General features: G+C 47.5%; 1 protein-coding gene across 1 annotated transcript; it reads left to right on the forward strand.

Moving 5' to 3' along the window:
• The first annotated feature begins 1452 nt into the window (after window positions 1–1452).
• Window positions 1453–2625, forward strand: LOC141026700 (uncharacterized). Its single transcript, XM_073503546.1, has one exon. The coding sequence runs from the start codon at window positions 1453–1455 to the stop codon at window positions 2623–2625; it is 1173 nt and encodes a 390-aa protein (XP_073359647.1).
• The last annotated feature ends 18187 nt before the right edge of the window (window positions 2626–20812 follow it).

Here is a 20812-nt window from a genome sequence, read left to right on the forward strand (position 1 = left end):
TCCGAAAAATTAATCGGCTTGCCAATGGGATCGCATATGAGATTGCTAAGTTCAACTTTAGTACTAGGTCCGATGGATTTCTGCCCTGCGTGGCGCACCGGATATGTGATACACATGCAACCCTTTCATGCCACCAAATATGAAATCCATTTCCAAGTCAAAAGAGTTATGAGCATCTACAATCACAAGTAGCAAAATCCGGCCACCAAATGTCCGCGGACGCGTCGGGTGCGTCCGCGGACAGTGATGCAAAAAAATTGATTCCACAACTGGATATCTGATTTCAAATCATCAAATCCATTCGACTACATGCAACTTAAAACTAGTCCAAAATTTTGCCTGCGACCGTCATTATTGTTCCGGCCTTGTCCATATCCAGTGACCGGATGAGCCCCTCGGAGTGAAGGTGAGGTTGCCTGCGAGGTAGAATAAGACATGAGACACGGACCGACTCACATGACTCGAGGCGCCGCCGTCTCCCATGCCTTGCTCTTCCTCTTCGAAGCCAGTCGCCGGCCGATGTTAGATCGATGATGGACGTGGCCAGTCGGTCCAGTCTGACGGCATGCGACTCGCATCTGCAGCATACTTGTCCTACACCATGCCAACATTTGCCTCCGTCTTGGAGCCCAAGCCCGCAGGGACGGCACGCCACTGAATGGGTTGCGCAGCCATCCCAGGGTTCGGACGCCAGATGGACCACGCCACATATTGCGAGGTAGGGGTACATAACCACGAGCCCAGGCGGATCCAATTCCCATTTGCGCCGACACAATGGATTCCCACCGGAACAAGTCTTCCGTGGTTGGGCGAACTCCTCTCGGGAGGGGCGGAGAGCCGCGTGGACTGCCATATCCTCCTCGTGACCACATGGGACAAGGTCCCAGTCGATGGATCCGGACATCTTGGAGACGGATCCGCTGCATCCATGCCATGCCGGAGACGAACGGAGTTCACCGGAGAAGAGCGAGGGTGTGGAGGGGACTGGAGGGGAGTGAAATGGAATGGAGTGCGGCTAGGGTTTTGTCTAGAGTGTAGATATGGCTGAATATATGTGGGGTCGGGCGGGCCATAGTGGGCCGTATCCGACATGGCAGGCGCGTCCGGGCATCCCCATATCCGCCCGCAAATGGTCTGGTTGACCGGGCAGGAGGACCCCTGGCGTTGGGACGGATATGGCGTGTCCGGCTGTAGATGGTCAAATCCAATTGTATAATTGATTTATTTTTCCTATTTCACGCCTAGAGACGCGATATGGAATCGGTTTCCATATGAAAAGAGGAGTAACACGCTACGAAATCGGTTTCCATACCAAAAAGAGTCTATCTATCTATCTCTACACAGGAGTACCATATTATAAGACACGCGTGTGCTGATTTAACCTGTCGTGCCATACACATATCATCTTCGTCTCAAGCCCTAAGCGATCGTCACCCCTGCCGGCTGCAGATCATGTCAACGTCCGAGGTTTTGTCTGCCCTGCGCGCCGCCGGCCTGCAGCCAATCACGGCTTCCACCGCTCATGCGACGCAGGAGACTGGCTTCCACGTCTTCAGAATCCAAGGATTCACGAAGAAGGTGGCCAATGGCGCGTCGGTCGTGTCAGAACAGTTCAGCGTTGGCGGCCACGACTGGCGTATCAAGTGCTTCCCGAACGGCAGACTAGAAGAGGACGAGGGCCATATCTCGCTCTTCCTCATGCATGACAGCCACGCCAAGACCGGCGACGCCACCGCAACTTACAAGATAAGCATACTCGACAAGGCCTGGAAGCCGTCGTCGTCGTGCACTTTTAACTCTTCAGAAGGACACCGCTTCACGGGCACTGGTCATGGCTACCCAAAATTCATGAAGCTCAAAGATTTGGACAAGGAGCAGCACCTCAAGGATGACTGCCTGTCTGTCCTCTGCGACGTCTCGGTCCACTACACCCATGAGCCTACTGCCGTCGCGCCCATCACGTCAACACCCGGGCTCTTGTGCGCCATTCACGCCGAGACCCGTCAGCAGATCACCGCCTCCACCGTCACCGCGAGGCAGGCGACGGGCTCCCACATCTTCAGGATTGAAGGGTTCTCGCGAGTAAGGGAGATGGTGGCCAATGGCTCCGCCGTCACATCAAGACGATTCAGTGTCGGCGGCCATGACTGGCGAATCCAGTGCTACCCAAACGGCGACGAGAAAAAGTCCGAGGGCTGTATCTCCCTCTACCTCATCCGGCACGGTAAGATCGGCCACGCCACAGCAACTTTCAAGATGAGCATACTCGACATGGGGCTCAAGCCATCGTGCACTAAAATCTCGCCACAAGGCCTCCGCTTCACAAACTATTGGGGCCTCCTCGTGTGCGATTATGGGGGCTGGGAAGAATTCATTAACCGCGAAGATCTGGACAAGGAGAAGCACCTCAAGGACGATTGTCTGTCCATCCTTTGCGATGTCACCGTTGACCTCGGACTTCACACTACCGATTACGATGGTGAGATTGTTGTGGCCGAGGAACCCATAGTGACGCGGAAATTGGACTTGAACAAGCAGGCAGGCGTAAAGACTAAGGTGAGCGACAGACACACAATGGACGCACACTGGTGGCAGCGGCTGTTCTGTTGCTTCACCACGATTTGAGTGTCAACTAGCATAGCCTTCTAGGGCTTTGCTTAACTTCTATTTGATTATCTACAAGTATATGTTACCTGTTATATGTCTGAGTATCTATTATAAGCTTAACATTTTCTCTCTTAAGTATATCTATATTATACACAAGTGAACTTTTTCGGTAACTTTTGGACTTGTCAATCCAGATTCTTCCAATTGTTCTTGCCTTAGGGCATCTCCAATACTATCATAAGTAGGCCCCTGCAATATAACATACGAAGACCTCTTTCATGCGCTTGTTGCATTATGTTGTAGTGGTCGTGCTTGTTACAATAGCATGTCACTTTTTGGATCCGCCCTGCAGCCGGTTATCAGTATTCAGCAATGAAAAAAATAGCGTGCTACACTAAAATAGCGCCGAGCTCAAAATATGCTATTAGCGTGCTATATCGCGCTATAGCGTGCTATTAGGGAGACGTTGTACATCAATATATTTAGCGAGACGATTCTCAATATGCTATAGCGTGCTATTAGCGACGCTATAGCGCGCTATTTTTTTCAGTGGTATTCAGTCGCTACTAGTAATACTATCGGAGACACTCCAAAACTGCTTGCAATACTGACATGAACCTTGAATAGTTTCAACTGAACAGTTCAGCTAAGGTCATCTGGGCTACAGAGCATTATGGCGACTTACATAATGCATCTTTATTTCTTTAAAAAGTTGTTTTTATACTCCTTTTTTCTCGAACTGATAAAGATAATCTATAGCAAACTAACGCAAGTACTGTGTACCCTTTTACTGTTATACATAGGTACATTCCGGCTCCCGCCGTCAATCCACACTAGTAAATGTTTTATATTTAGTGAACTGAACATCAAAACATGATGAGGATATAAATGTTTAATAAATTTAATGAACTTCAATTGTAGCTTGGTGATGTTCCAAGTGTTCAGTTCCAAGGTTCAGATGCTTTAAATTATCGTTACTTGACTCAAAAAACGTTGCATATGAACTGCATTGTAAAATTGTTGCATTCAACATGAGTAGATGCACCATATGCGATAACGAGTCAGCCGAGGATCGATTTGAGTGCTACATAATATATACGAGGCTCAGGCCCAGCTCGGGGTTGTTGCTCCATTGATTCGACAGCAAGCAGCAGGAAAAATTAACCACAGAAGATCCATGCACATCGTTGGCAAAGCAAATCCTAAACAAGAATTAGCTAGCTAGAAGCGGTAAAAATAGAAATAAATTACCCCAGCAATCCAGTATTGCGTCAAATCAGCAGCAACAAGGCTTACAACTTCAAATCACGATGCTGGTCATAACCTGACCATTAAACATCTTAAGAGACAAGCAATCGACAAGTAAGGTTGAAGTAGGTCCGAAATTCCAGAATACTAAATAAATAAGCAAAAGGCAACATTCAGAATTTGAGTTGCCATGCATCAGCATCGCCAAAAGACACCACAGCCATCCATCTCACCAGGTCTCCAAGTGATCCTACAGAAACAAGATAAACAAGTGCACACCAATCATCAATATAGTGCGTAGTTAGAAATCTGAGTCAAGTAGTCTACCATCTGACCCCAAAATAATTAAATATGAGGCTAATTCAAAATCTAGGTATGGCTGGCTTTCATGCATCCAAAAGGTACCATCCAAATGTTAAAAGAGAAAGCAACAAAAAGATTGTCTCAGGTCGATTCTTCAAAGTTTGGAGATGCAAGATTATAGAAAACTAGCAGGCCAACTGAATCGACATTTATACCATCGTAACAATGTGCAGGCCATGTCTAGTTATGCAAACATCCACCTTCAGAATTTATATATAACATTTCAGTTACCTATTATGCTTTTGCAACAGATGCAGGCCCTATTAAGCCACCTCAAGCCTTCACGTCACTTCCTTCGGATCCTGGTGTACACAAAGCTTGACCTTTTGAACAGGGACCCTGAAGAATCTACATGTATTGTGAACAGCCCAAAACAAGTACAGTGTTTCTACTCCAAATTAAAGTACACAGATCAGCCCATGTTGCCTCGATGGACATATACTGCTGTAAGCAGTCAACAGATTGTTGAGCCCAACATCAACAAGTATACAACATATGCTGAGTGTGGTTTTGTGTAGCTTGAGCTACGTGGTACCCCTTATCTTAGCCATCCATTTTTGCATCGTGATCCGTGCAGGCACATTTGTCATTTTTGTTTCTCTCAAACAAAACAACGTATAAACTTCAAACTTTGCAGGACAACAAAACATTCTGATTACTATGTGCGAAAAGACTTTCAGATTTTTTCATGCATTTTAAGTGCTAAAAATTATTTTTTTAATAAAAAAATCCTCATTTTGTATATTTATGTCGGTCAAAAAAATCTGAAAGTTTTTTCACACATTGAAGTTCTAAATTTGGTTTGATCTGCAAAGTTTGAAGCCTATATGTTCTTTCATTTGAGAGAAACAAAAAAGAGAAATCTTCTCGCTGTAAGTTAGTTGACGAGTACGGATCTCAAAGCAATGTTGGAGGGCTGGAGATAAGAGGTTCTGTGTAGCTCAACCTACAGAGAAACTTTACCTATTACAACAGTAACACTGAAGGGTGGAAGGGTTTCCATCTTTCATGAATGGGTGCCTTGACAAGTCGGATTCTGAATTTCTGCTTTAGGCAAATCAAGTGCTTCATCCGTCAAACAAAGAATAATATAACAAACCATAATACCAAATACGGTGCCACAATAATGTGCACACTATCAGCATAGAACTGCCTCAGCAATATATAGCACGGTTACATAGTATTAGAGTTTATAATGGTTCAGTATTTTCAAGTGAAATAGAAATGCAAAAAGGAAATCATGTACAGTAAGAGTGGATAGAAGATTCCTACAACAATCCATTAATTCAGTGTTCTCAAGTAAATAAAAACTGCATACTAAAATCCAGGTTTTGAACATAGAAAGAAACTGTGGCAAAGCATTTTCTTACAATGTGCATGGGCTCACCTTATCAATTACCAAAGAAGGCGGCCACGCCATGATGTAGGGATGGATGGGCTTGTGATAATCTTCACAGAGATCATTTTCAGCTCCGCTGTTTCGAGACAAAAGGATAACAATAATGGAGGAGCCTCGGTATACACGTCATACGCAGTACGCAGGTACACGACCCCATCGATAAGCTGCATAAGCCGCAAAATAATAAATTCATCATCACCTTTTGAGAACTTAATGAACTGACGAATAGTTTTCAAGGGAAATGTCTGGTCCAGTATCCAGTAATTGAGACCATCGCCAATACATTCGTCACGTCTCCAGGAAAAAACATTAAGCGAGCAATCACCCCACATATCTGGAGAAACGAGACAGGGCCTCCCATCCTTGGTATTGCCGAGCACAAAAGCACACTCACGATCATCTTGCCGCTCTGCCAAGAGCGGCAGCACATCCATCTTAGTGAACTGCGGTGACGTGTTCACGGTTGAAGCTTTCGACGTGTTCACCGCCCGGGCGACTCGGGTCGCTCCTCAACCCTAGCCGCCGCCGGGGCCTAGCCCATCTTCCTCGTCTCCTCCCGCCGCCGGCTTGCGCCCGAAGGCCGACGGCGGTGGCGGGGGCTCTTCCTCCCTCCCGCGTCTCAGGGGTGGCGGGGCCCCAACATGCGTGGAGGTGCGGCCGATCTAGAAGCGACGGCGTTGGCTTCGACGGCGGCGGCGGTCGGCCCTGCGTCGGGCCACGTCGGGCGGCGGCGCGATGCGGTCTTCGACGGCATGTCATCTGGCTTTAGATCGGCGGCGGCGTCGAGGGCCTGGTGGACTGCTTGGCGGCACCCATGGCAGATCTGTTCTGGCTGGTGTAGCCAGTGGTGGTGGTCATCTTCTTCGTCGGCGGTGGCCGGCTAGAAGCTGGGTGATCGGATCTCGAGATCCATCATCTAGTCCCGGCGGCGAGTTGGGGAGACATGGTTGCCGGTGAAAACCGAGCCGACGGCAGGCGATGGCGGCGTTCTACGCCGTTACCTTGATGAAGGCATCGTCGTGTAACTACTGTCGACCCACTCGTGCTGCTCCGGGGGAAAACCTAGAATCTGGTGTTCCAGATCGGACGATGGCGGCACTGCGGTGTCGTTTCTCTCTTGGGAGCATCGTTTGGGGAGCAGCGCTGGAAGTCAGAGGCGGGAGGTGGAGCGGCTTCGTCTTGCACAGAGCTTCGGTGAAGATGTCAAGTCATGCCTGACCGACAGGTGCTACGCTTTGTCATGCCTGGTCAGCAGGTGCTACGCACGACAGATTTTCCAAGGACTTCAAGCTGTGTCGGCTGGTGGTACTTGGCAGCATGGCGCTGAGGTGTATCAGTGGCGACCGCGACGTGCTCAGCTGTTTGCGCGCAGAGAGGAGGTGCCGTTGGGCGCCGTTGTGGCGTCGACGATAGCTAGACCGAGCAAGGTTGATGAATCAGTACAGTTCTGAAGATGGAGCGGTGGCAGTTGGCGGCGGCGGCCTCTGAGAGCATGGCGGACCAGTGTGTGCCTCAGACCCGGCAAGTGGCTAGGTTGGGGTCTCTGGTCTTAGATGTTAGGCTTGGCTGCGATGTCTGTTTGGTATTAGGTCCAGGTTATGCATCGCCCAAATACAGAGGCCGGGGGTCATCCTCTTTTTTAAAAAAAATCTTAGTGTACTGCAGCGTCGTAGTGTCGAGCAGGGTCATGTACGGTTTCCCCACGTGGGTCCAATAGATGGAGCCATTCACCATCTTGCCGGTGAGCCCGATCACGGTCTCATGGAACTTCCGCCACTCGGACTTGATGCTGCTATCAGACGAGATGAGGCCGACGACCGCCTCATCGAAGTCAGTGTAGAAACACACCACCAAGCGGGGTGGTACGCCAGGGTCCTCTTGGGAGGAGATAATGTGGAACTCAAAGTTGCGGCGAGGGGAAGAGATGCAGTGCCAGCGTAAGAGGGTTGTAGGCAGCTATCTGCTTGACCCTCTTGTTAAAGAGGACAACGTGCGAGGTGGCCTCATCGTCCTCCTCTTCATCTTCGCTGTTCTCGTCTTCTTCTTCGTCCTCCTTTTCATCCTCGCTGTTATCATCTTCTTCATCGGTGTCCTCGTCCATGATGTTCTCCTCGTTGTTATTATCTTCTTCGTGGCTGTCCTCCTCCATGTTCTCCTTCTCGTTGTTCTCGTCCTCTTCGTCGCTGTCCTCAAAGTCTTCTGGGAATGGGAGGTCAGTGAGGTCGAAATCGCCGCCGCGGACAACGGCGGTGAAGTCCCGGTCGGTGGGGAGGTGGTGGGCGTCAAAATAGGAGTCCTCGGGCTCAAAGCCATTGATGAAGCGTTCGATGAAGAGGCCGACAAAGGGAAACGGGTGGAGAGCCTGGAACCTGCGGCAGAAGGCGGGAGACGAACGGACCGCGCGGAGGAAGGTGCGGCAGGCGAGCGCGGCGCGGACGAGGCTCGGCAGCGCAGGGAGGCGGAGGAACACCTCGCGGAGAAGGAAGTCGTCGAGATCGAGCACGGCTGTGGGGCATTTCACCGGCGGCGGCGGCAGCGCCATCACTCGAGACCTAGCTAGCAGTGGTGGGGGAAGGTGCAGCCGAATAAAATGGGTCGTCTGCGTCTCGTCTCGTTCGAATACCCAAGGCCGAGTTTTATGCCAGCGGAACGGATACAGCCCAGGACCTCCAGAAAAGTCTCCTTTAATAAGGGTTTTTGCGTCAAAAAACTAACTTAAGAAATAAACTACATATCTACGATATTTTTAAGCGCAAGATGTGAAATAAAGTTAGGGATTGCATCATCCTATAATAAGCTAGAAGATCTAGAATCGAAAGAATGTCTGGTTAGTTCATCAGCTACTTGATTAGTTGTTCCTCCTCCTCAAGAAAAGTATCCTTCATCCTCTCGTCGGCGCGGCCGCCAATCCGCCCCGCCTCCGATGGCCTTTGAGCCGTGGAGGTGCGGAGGATCTCGGCCCCCGGCCGGCTGGAGGGACCCGTTCTCGTTTTTGTTAGGTTCAACGTCTTGTTTGGGCTTGTGTGGTGGTGGTGATGTCCCTCACTAGGAATAATATCTCCCACGTCCTATCCCGTTTTGATGGTGTGAATAGCATCACCGGGGATGTGTGGAGGTGTGTCTCCGTTGGATCTCGTGGGATTCGGTCGGTGCTGGTGTTTGGTTGATATATTTGGCTCCAGTTTTTGTTCGTCTTCCATTCGTGTGGTTACAGGATTGATCTTTCCGGTCTACAACTCTCTTCATCGGCGATGGTTCGTGCTCTAGTGCTCCGGTCCTTTGGGGCCTTAGCACGACGACTTCTCGACTGTCTACTTCAATAAGGTTTGTCTGGCTCTCATGAGCGAGTGATGATGACGGCGGCACGCCTTCGGCTCCCTCGAGTGCTTGTATTGGTTGCTAGGTGGTCCAAGGACCTGGTTGTCATTTTTGTTACCTCTAGTGTTCTCTGTAGTCTGTACAACGATGATTGATGAATAGATTGAAAATCCCTCTCGCAGAAAAAAGATTCTCGAAAACAACGCTTGTAACTGATCTCTGGGAGGTCCAACGCCTTTTGCTTGCACTCCATCAAAACCATCACATCCGGTTTCATGTATTCATCCATTAGCTTAACTAACCATGCCCGCGTGGCGTGCTGCCGCGCCTGTTGATACTATGAGTGAGAATTGTTTCTATACCACTAGTAGAAAAAGAGGCTTCCATACGCCCCCATTAGTCCCCAAAATAATCGAACCGCGACAAAAGGGGTCTTTAGTCGCAGTTCGGGAGGAGACCCGCGACCAACTATCTGGACCCAGCGCGCTCGGTCGACAGCTGGCGGACGGGAGGGGCTTTAGTCCCGGTTGGCCTGGCCAACCGGGACTAAAGGCCCATCCAGCTGGCGGACGGGAGGGGCTTTAGTCCCGGTTGGCCTGGCCAACCGGGACTAAAGGTCCCTGAAAGCCTTTAGTCGCGGTTGGCCAGGCCAACCGGGACTAAAGGCCCATCCCTATATATAGGACTCAGCTCACTTCACTTCACTCAGCTCACTTCACAATATTCAGAAGGGGGTGGTGGGTTTGCTTTTGGTTCCTCCTATGCACACAAGGTGTTCGATGAAATGCCCGAGAGCCTGAAACAAATATGATATGAAGTGTCCGAGCCACACTTGAGCTTTCTCATTTATTTTTCCTCCACGATCGCGGTTAGCAACTTGAACTTTTCATGTGTCATTGATAAAATATGCATGTGTGTAGTTCATTGTTTAATTTGTATTATTTCTAGCTAGTTAGTTTAACAAATGCATGATGGTTAATTATATACTTTATATAATAATAATGCAGATGAATCGGCAATGGATGTACGGTCCCCGAGTCTCCGGCGAGTTCACTACGGGTTTGAAAGATTTCCTCGTAGTGGCAAATGCGAACAAGCAGCAAGGTTTTATTATCTGTCCATGTGCTGTCTGTAAGAATCAGAAGGGTTACTCCTCCTCAAGAGACGTTCACATGCACCTGCTTCGGCACGGTTTCATGCGAAGCTATAATTGTTGGACCAAGCATGGAGAAAGAGGGGTTAGAATGGAAGAAGATGAAGAAGGGGATGATATCGATGACAACTATCATGATCATTTCGGTGATACTTTCATGGAGGATGATGCTGAAGGTGGGGAAGGGTTAGGTGATGGTGAAGAAGAGGCACATGATGAGCCCGCTGATGATCTTGGTCGGACCATTGCTGATGCACGGAGACGCTGCGAAACTGACAAGGATAGGGAGAATTTGGATCGCATGTTAGAGGATCACAAAAAGTCGTTGTATCCAGGATGCGATAATAGTCTGAAAAAGCTGGGCTGCACACTGGATTTGCTAAAATGGAAGGCACAGGAAGGTGTAGGTGACTCATCATTTGAAAATTTGCTGAAAATGTTGAAGAATATGTTTCCGAAGAATAACGAGTTGCCCGCCAGTACGTACGAAGCAAAGAAGGTTGTCTGCCCTCTAGGTTTAGAGGTTCTGAAGATACATGCATGCATTAACGACTGCATCCTCTACCGCGGTGAATACGAGAATTTGAATGAATGCCCTGTATGCACTGCATTGCGTTATAAGATCAGAGGCGATGACCCTGGTGACGATGTTGAGGGCGAGAAACCCAGGAAGAGGGTTCCCGCCAAGGTGATGTGGTATGCTCCTATAGTACCACGGTTGAAACGTCTGTTCATGAACAAAAAGCATGCCAAGTCGTTGCGATGGCACAAAGAGGACCGTAAGTCCGACGGGGAGTTGAGACACACCGCTGATGGAACGCAATGGAGAAAGATCGACAGAGTGTTCAAAGATTTTGCAGCGGACGCAAGGAACATAAGATTTGGTCTAAGTACTGATGGCATGAATCCTTTTGGCGAGCAGAGCTCCAGCCATAGCACCTGGCCCGTGACTCTATGCATCTACAACCTTCCTCCTTGGTTGTGCATGAAGCGGAAGTTCATTATGATGCCAGTGCTCATCCAAGGTCCAAAGCAACCCGGGAACGACATCGATGTGTTCCTAAGGCCATTAGTTGATGAACTTTTACAGTTGTGGGCCAGACCTGGTGTACGTGTCTGAGATGAGCACAAAGAAAAGAAAACAAAACAAAACAAAGAAAACAAAACAAAGAAAAACAAAGAAAAACAAAGAAAACAAAGAAAACAAAACAAAACAAAACAAAACAAAAACAAAACAAAATCAAAACAAAAACAAAACAAAACAAAAACAAAACAAAAGAAAAGAAAAGGAAAAACAAAATAAGAAAAGGAAAAAGAAAAGGAAGAAGAAAAGGAAGAAGAAAAGGAAGAAGAAAAGGAAAAAGAAAAGGAAGAAGAAAAGGAAGAAGAAAAGGAAAAAGAAAAGGAAGAAGAAATGGAAAAAGAAAAGGAAAAACAAAATACTTGGCAGTGCTCAATAATCTTATTTTTTAATTCCTCCTCCTCTATGTCCCCTTAATCTTATTTTTTAATTCCTTTATACTTAAAGAATTTTTACTACATGCAGGAGTCACATATGGCGGACGATAGAGACGAGCCGCTTAGGGATCCGGAGGCTGAACGTTATTTAATGGGCATCATCAACAACGAGATTCCTTATGTGCCGGGCTCAGAATATGAGCCAGAAGAGGATGTAGTCTCTTCTTTTCTGAACCTTGACGGTGGAACAGACATTGTCGATGATCAAGAAGGTGAAGGAACGGACATTGTCGACGGAGGTCAACCGTCAACAAACGACGATCTCGAATTGCAAGTAGCAACCACCTCCGGCGAGGTATATATATACATTGAGCCTCTCGTGATACAAACTTACTGAAATGTGAATACATATATATATACATCGACTCTCTTTCTTTTTTTAGCCCTCGGCCGGATCGAGTACGACAAAGCGTGGCAAATCCAAGGCGATGAAAACAGGAGAAACATATGCCATTGAGTTTGTCAGTGAAACCGGCAAGCCCCTACAGCACACCTCAAAGTTTATCAACCAATGCGGAGTCGTTGTTAGAGACAACGTCCCGATCACCGTCCAGGAATGGAAGGAGCCAAAGAAGGCACGTCTTGGTTTCAGTTTTGTCGACAAGAGAACGAAAAAGGATTGCTGGAGAAAGCTTATGGAACATTTCATTCTACCTCCGGAATACAACAAAGTCGATGAATTCGGTAACGAGGTTCCGGGTGGACGTGAGAGGAGGAGGCTAGTTAAAGAGTTCGCTCTTCAGAAGATGGGCGAAGCATTCCGGAACTTCAAGAAAAATTTAACCCGTGACTATGTCAACAAGGGCAAGACTCCAGATTTCAATGGACAACATGAGAAACTGAAAGATGATTGGCCAGAATTTGTGAGGCAAAAGCAATCGGAGCATTTCAAGGAAATATCGAAAAAAATAAGGATAATGCGAGTAAGAAAAAGTTCCATCATATTATGGGGCTAGGAGGATACCGCCTTTCGGAGCCTAGGTGGCAGAAGATGGAGGAGGACCTGAGGGTGCGAGGAATCCCTCTAGGTACAGAGTGATGGGGCCCAAGGGTCAAAAGCTGGTGGTACGGGCATGGGGGGTCGCTAGACCCGGAGACAGGGGTGTGTGTTCACCGGCAGAAAAAGTTTGCTCCCACCCAAGCCCTTATTGACGCAATGACTCAAGCTCAAGAGGGCTTGATCAAGTTCAACAGAGAGAAAGACGCACTGACAACAGCCCTCGGGAATGATGAACACGGAGGACGTGTATGAGGCAAAGGCAAAGTTCCGTGGAAAGTAGGGTTTTCCCAGGACAATGACCTGTACTGTTACAGAAGCCGTAAGAGAAAGACGGACCGGGATGCAGATCTTATGGCGAAGTTTGCATCAGAACTCCATGAGTTGAAGCAGACCGTGCATGAACTAGTAAAAGAAAAATCGGCTGCAGGGCCGCATGAAGATCATGAAGTGGATCGCGGAAGCCAGCAGCGGAGAAGCAGCGTGGCTTCCACGGATGCCCCGCCTGGTGCTAGTGCACCGATGATCGAGATTCGTGCACCGAGCCTCACTACCCCGTGGATGATGTAAAGGAGATGAAAGAATGTGATCTGCATTATCCCGTGGGGAACGTTTCCACGAAGGTAGCTAGCGGCAGTGCTTTACCCTGTACACCTGGAGTACTCCACCACAACAACCCCATTGCATATGGCTATGCTCGTGTCACGGTGGAAGACATAGTCCAAGGGTTTGAGGACCTGGAGATTGACAAAGCTACACCCGAAGGGGAGAGAAGACTTGGAGATGTCAAGCGCCAGATCATTCTATGGAAAAAGAGTACATAGTGTTTCCAGGCGAGGCGCCAAGGCTAGCAAGTCCACCCCCCTCCGATGGTGGTGGTGGTGGCGGTGGTGGCGGTGGTGGTGGTCGTGGTGGTTCACCTACACCTCCTTCACGCCATTCGATGCCGTCCCCCGATCCACAACCTCCGGCGGGTACGACGCCCCCCTATCCTCCTCCGGCGGGTACGACGCCCCCCAATCCACCTCCGGCGAAGAAGCAGAAGCAGGCGGACAGCAAGGAAACCCGCTCCTGGACTATTAACCCGGACCCTTATGTACCTAAGACCACAAGGGTACCGGAGCCATCACTGAAGCCTCTCCTCCCAAGGCCTGGGGAACTTAGTGAAACTGAAACCAAATTGGCCGCGTCTGCTGATTATGAGAAATGGAAGGCGGATATGAAGGCGATAAAAGAGCCTGAGCCCAAGCAAGTATTCACTGAGAAGCAAAAGAAGTGGGCTAAGGATTTTTTGACGACACCGTCCCAAGCCGAGCTGAATATGCCTGACGACTATGGACATGAACTTCGTAGGCAAGCAAAAATATTGAAGGAGGAGAAAGAAGAAAGTAAAAAAAGCGGGAAACAAGTTGACCAGCTCGGGATGCAGAAGAAACAATCGATCCCCCCGCTCATAGTGAAAGCCGGTCCGGAAGAGGACCCCGAGATCATAGCAGCTGCGGCAGCACTTGGATTGACTGTAGCGAGTGCCATGAAAAAAGCGTCCGAGATGGGTTTGACTCTTCGTGCCTTCTTAGGCCATGAGGATGCGCCAGTATGTGAGATAGCATTACAATATGTGCGGAATGGGCCTCTCGTCGAGCCTGCGCGGGAAAAGAGTCTACCACCACAAATGCGAAATCTGCTACGTTGGTACAAGCAATTCATAACATGGGCCGACAAAGAATATGTTTATGTGGATGTTACAGAGGAGCATCACACCAAACTGTACTCTGTACAAGTTCATATGAGTGAATTGTTCCAGCTGTTCAATCTGCGCGACCTCGACAAATCTATGCTGAGTTGCTACGTTCTGTAAGTGATTTATTTCTACCTCATCTCGTTCTTCATTGCCTGCACTATATATATATATATATATATATATATATATATATATATATATATATATATATATATATATATATATATATTGTCCTAACTATATTGTTGCGTACGCTATTATGCAGATTGAAGATTTGGGAATGCAAAATAAGAAACATCCATGATGTTGGGTTCATTGACCCACATATCGTTAATGGACATGTGTTACAACATCACCCCGAAGACGTGGAGAAAGACTTGTACAAGTTTCTTAGAAAGCATCAACTCAAAAGTCATATTCTATTTCCTTACCATTTTGGGTGAGTGTTTCTCTCTTGTGCCCATTCTCTTTTGTTTACTCCATGCATGGTATGTCTAATCGATGAGTTATGCATGACTGTGCATGTAACGTGTCCGCAGGTTCCACTGGATTCTGCTAAATATTGAACTTCACACCTCCAGAGTTCTAATCATGGACTCTATGGATTCGGATCCAAAGCGTTGGGCCGACATGAGAAAAATGCTGCAAAAGTAATTATTTTCAATCATTTGAGCTCTATATCGATCGGTCTCTTTCGTTCATTTCCTAATATCAAGTAACTAATAACTCCCTTGTTCATTTAATTTTCTTTGCCTTGTAGGGTTTGGAGACGGTTCTCAGAAGAAATTGTCGGTGAATTCAAACATGAGCTAGATTTTAGAAGGTTAGTTAATGTGGATAAGCAGCCACCGGGGACCAATCTATGTGGATACTATGTTTGTGAGAACATCCGGAGAGAAACCTCTGAGCGGAAGGCATCGGATAGCGTGCGGAAGGCGACGGATAACTTGCGGAGGAGGCTTAGTCCAGAAGCTCGCTTCCGACCAATTGAAGATGAATTAGCAGGATTTTTCATGAGGGAAGTCATCAATCCTAAAGGAGAACACTATACCGAGGACGAAGAAATTTATATGCATACCCGAGATTGAAACTTGTTCGAAGTTGTATATGGTCATCCATCCTAATTGTGTATGGAAACTTGTTCGAAGTTGTATATGGTCACCCGAGATTGAATATATATTATATATTCCTCTTGGATTCTTCTTGTTTGAAATTTCATATGCATGTATATAGTAGCGTAGAATATGTGTACTGAAACTTCATCAAAATTAAAATAAAACACAAAATAAAATATAAAAGAAATAAAACACTACAAATTAAAAAGAAACCAGGTTTAGGGGGGCTAAAACCCTAAACCTGCGGAGGAGGCCTTTAGTCCCGGTTAGCCACGAGAACCAGGACTAAAGGTCCTCCGCCCCGACGGACCCCTGGCGCCCACGTGGACGGGCCTTTAGTCCCGGTTAGCCAGGAGAACCGGGACTAAAGCCTTTAGTCGCGGTTCGTAAGAGGCGCGACTAAAGGGGGGGGGGGTCTTTAGTCGCGCATATTTAGTCCCAGTTGCACAGCCGGGACTAAAGGCCTTTGCGAACCGGGACTAAAGGCCTTTTTTCTACCAGTGTACAATGATACTTTAACTCGAAGTCTAAGGCATTGGAGAAGAGGCGTGGCAGCGAGGGGAAGAGACGTAGTGCCTGCATAAGAGGATATTAGGCAGCAATCTTCTTGGCCCTCTGGTTGAAGAGGACTACATAGTCGTCGCATCACCGCTCAATCGTCCACACGGGTGAGGCGGCTTCATTGTACTCCTCTTCCTCATTGTTCTCTTCATCCTCGATGTTCTCATCTTCTCCATCCGTGCCCTCCTCTATGTTGTTCTCTTCGTCGTGCTCCTCCTCGTTGTTCTCATCTTCTTGGTCGATGTCCTCATCCTCGTCTGGGAGTAGGAGGCTGGTGAGGTCGAAATCGCAGTTACGGACAGTGGAGGCGAAGTCCCGGTCGGTGGCGAGGTGGTTGGCTTGGAAAGAAGAGTCCTCGGGCTCGAAGCCATTCACGAAGCCTTGGATAAAGAGGCAGGTGAAGGGAGATGGGTGGAGAGCTTGAAACCTGTGGCAAAAGGCGGGGGATGAGCGTACTGCAGATAGGAAGGTGCAGCAGATGAGAGTTCAGTCGTGCGGGACCCACATGTCCGAGGCCTGCTTTGTAAGAAGACGACTAGCGACAGTGCTGCTTCTAGAGAGAAGGCCAAGCTGGAGCAACTGGAGGTAGACTCGAAGAGTCCATTGTATGATGGTTGTGATCCCAAGGTGACCCGCTTGAGTTTCACGCTCAAACTTCTAAAGGCGAAGGCAGAAAAAACAAATGGACCGACGCAAGCCTCGATGAGCATTTGAAATTTCTACAGAAAGTTCTTCCCGCGGGGAACCTGTGTCCTACTAGTATCACGAAGGCCAAGAAAATCGTCTGCCCTCTTGATCTGCCGCACATTAGATACCACACATGCATCAACGATTGCCTCATTTATTGGAAGGAGCACATGGGGAAAACCAGCTGTCTAGTGTGCAATACTTCTCGATACAAGAAGACCGAAAAGAAAGCTCCTCAAAAAGTTGTATGGTATTTTTCAATCACTCCCCATCTGTAACGGCACTTCGTAGATCCTAAGGAAGCAAAGCTCATGCGCTGGCACGGCGAGAGGGTGAAGCCCGGCGATGAAGATGATCCAAAGCCGAGACACCTTGCAGATGCTAGCTAGTGGAGAGCATTCAACGCTAAATATCGATATTTCGCAGATGATCCAAGGAACATCGTGCTTGGCGTGAGTACTGATGGCATGAATTCGTTTGGCAACCAGAACACCAACCATAGCATATGGCTCGTGTTTGTATGGATGTACTGAAGAAAATATGTCCTAGAGGCAATAATGAAGTTGTTATTTATATTTCCTTATATCATGATAAATGTTTATTATTCATGCTAGAATTGTATTAACCGGAAACTTAGTACATGTGTGAATACATAGACAAACAGAGTGTCACTAGTATGCCTCTACTTGACTAGCTCGTTGAATCAAAGATGGTTAAGTTTCCTAGCCATAGACATGAGTTGTCATTTGATTAACGGGATCACATCATTAGAGAATGATGTGATTTATTTGACCCATTCCGTTAGCTTAGCATTCGATCATTTAGTATATTGCTATTGCTTTCTTCATGACTTATACATGTTCCTATGACTATGAGATTATGCAACTCCCGAATACTGGAGGAACACTTTGTGTGCTACCAAACGTCACAACGTAACTGGGTGATTATAAAGGTGCTCTACAGGTGTCTCCGATGGTACTTGTTGAGTTGGCATAGATCGAGATTAGGATTTGTCACTCCAATTGTCGGAGAGGTATCTTTGGGCCCTGTCGGTAATACACATTTACATAAGCCTTGCAAGCAATGCAACTAATGAGTTAGTTTCGGAATGATGTATTACGGAACGAGTAAAGAGACTTGCCGATAACAAGATTGAACTAGGTATTGTGGTACCACGATCGAATCTCGGGCAAGCAACATGCCGATGACAAAGGGAACAACGTATGTTCTTATGCGGTTTGACCGATAAAGACCTTCGTAGAATATGTGGGAGCCAATATGAGCATCCAGGTTCCACTATTGGTTATTGACCGAAAACCTGTCTCCGTCATTTCTAAATAGTTCTCGAACCCTTAGGGTCCGCACGTTTAACGTTAGGTGACGATCGGTATTATGAGTTTATGTGATTTGATGTACCGAATGTAGTTCGGAGTCTGATACGTCTCAAACGTATCTATAATTTTTTACTGTTCCATGCTATTATATATTCTGTTTTGGATGTTTAATGGGCTTATTTATACACTTTTATATTATTTTTGGGACTAACCTATTAACCGGAGGCCCAGCCCAAATTGCTATTTTTGCCTATTTTAGTGTTTCGCAGAAAAAGAATATCAAACGGAGTCCAAACGGAATGAAACCTTCGGGAACGTGATTTTCGGAACAAACGTAAAGTAATAAACGAGGAGAGCACGAGGCAGGGGGGCGCGCCTACTCTCCCCCCAGGTGCACCCTCCACCCTCGTGGGGCCCACGTTGCTCCACCGACGTACTTCTTCCTCCTACATATACCTACGTACCCCCAAACCATCAGAGGCATCCACGAAAACCTAATTCCACCGCCGCAACCTTCTGTACCCATGAGATCCCATCTTGGGGCCTTTTCCGGCGTCCTGCCGGAGGGGGCATTGATCACGGAGGGCTTCTACATCAACACCATAGCCTCTCCGATGATGTGTGAGTAGTTTACCTCAGACCTTCAGGTCCATATTTATTAGCTAGATGGCTTCTTCTCTCTCTTTGGATCTCAATACAAAGTTCTCTTCGATTCTCATGGAGATCTATTCGATGTAATCTTCTTTTGCGGTGTGTTTGTCGAGACCGATGAATTGTGGGTTTATGATCAAGATTATCTATGAAAAATATTTGAATCTTCTCTGAACTTTTATGTATGATTGGTTATCTTTGCAAGTCTCTTCAAATTATCAGTTTGGTTTGGCCTACTAGATTGATCTTTCTTGCAATGGGAGAAGTGCTAAGCTTTGGGCTCAATCTTGTGGTGTCCTTTCCCAGTGACAGCAGGGGCAGCAAGGCATGTGTTGTATTGTTGCCATCGAGGATAACAAGATGGGGTTTATATCATATTGCATGAGTTTATCCCTCTACATCATGTCATCATACTTAAAGCATTACTCTGTTCTTTTGAACTTAATACTCTAGATGCATGTGGATAGCGGTCGATGTGTGGAGTAATAGTAGAAGATGCAGAATCGTTTCGGTCTACTTGTCACGGACGTGATGCCTATATACATGATCATACCTAGATATTCTCATAACTATTCTCAATTCTATCAATTGCTCGACAGTAATTTGTTCACCCACCGTAATACTTATGCTCTTGAGAGAAGCCACTAGTGAAACCTATGGCCCCGGGTCTATTCTCTATCTTATTAATCTTCCAACACTTAGCTATTCCTATTACCATTTATTTTGCTTTCTTTACTTTTAGTCTTTATCATAAAAATACCAAAAATATTATCTTATCATATCTATCAGATCTCTCTCTCGTAAGTGACCGTGAAGGGATTGACAACCCCTTTATCGCATTGGTTGCGAGGTTCTTATTTGTTTTGTGTAGGTGCGTGGGACTCGAGCGTAGCCTCCTACTGGATTGATACATTGGTTCTCAAAAACTGAGGGAAATACTTACGCTACTTTACTACATCACCCTTTCCTCTTCACAGGAAAAACCAACGCACTGCTCAAGAGGTAGCAGAGTCCCGGATGTGATCACGGACATGACGAGGAGTCTCAAAATGGTCGAGATATAAATATCGATATATTGGACAGCTATATTCGGACACCGGAAGTGTTCCAGGTGGTTTCGGAGAAAACTGGAGTGCCGGAGGGGTTACCGGAATCCCCCGGGGAAGTATTCGGCCTTAGTGGGCCTGAGGGGAGAGAGAGGGCAGCAGCCCAGGAGGTGGCACGCCCCCTCCCATGAGGATTCCGAATTGGACTAGGGGAGGGGGGCGCGGCCCCTCTTTCCCTCTCCCTCTCTTTCCTTCCCCCTTCCCTCTTCCTAGTTGGACTAGGAAAGGTGAGTCCTACTCCTACTAGGAGGAGGACTCCCCCCTCCTTGGCGCGCCCCAAGGGCCGGCTGGCCTTCCCCCTTGCTCCTTTATATACGGGGGCGGGGGGGGGGGGGCACCCAAAGACACACAAGTTGATTGTTCCAAGCTGTGTGCGGTGCCCCCCTCCACCATAATCCACCTCGATCATATCGTAGCGGTGGTTAGGCGAAGCCCTGCGTCAGTAGCAACATCATCACCGTCATCACGCCGTTGTGCTGACGGAACTCTCCCGCGAAGCTCTGCTGGATCGGAGTTCGTGGAACGTCATCGAGCTAAACGTGTGCTGAACTCGGAGGTGCCGTGCGTTCGGTACTTGGATCAGTCGGATCGTGAAGACGTATGACTACATCAACCGCGTTTTCGTAATGCTTCCGCTTACGGTCTACGAGGGTACGTAGACGACACTCTCCCCTCTCGTTGCTATGCATCACCATGATCTTATGTGTGCGTAGGAAATTTTTTGAAATTACTACGTTCCTCAACAGTGGCATCCGAGCCAGGTTTATGTGTAGATGTTATATGCACGAGTAGAACACAAGTGAGTTGTGGGCGATACAAGTCACACTGCTCACCAGCATGCCATACTTTGATTCGGCGGCATTGTTGGATGAAGTGGCCCGGATCGACATTACGCGTACGCTTACGCGAGACTGGTTCTACCGACGTGCTTTGCACACAGGTGGCTGGCGGGTGTCAGTTTCTCCAACTTTAGTTGAATCGAGTGTGGCTACGCCCAGTCCTTGTGAAGGTTAA

The sequence above is a fragment of the Aegilops tauschii genome, chromosome 7, assembly GCF_002575655.3.
Source record: "Aegilops tauschii subsp. strangulata cultivar AL8/78 chromosome 7, Aet v6.0, whole genome shotgun sequence".
Classification (NCBI taxonomy): domain Eukaryota; kingdom Viridiplantae; phylum Streptophyta; class Magnoliopsida; order Poales; family Poaceae; genus Aegilops; species Aegilops tauschii.

Coding starts and splice junctions, on each gene's coding strand:
- LOC141026700 (XM_073503546.1), top strand. CDS start 1,453: ATGTCAACGTCCGAGGTTTTGTCTGCCCTGCGCGCCGCCGGCCTGCAG.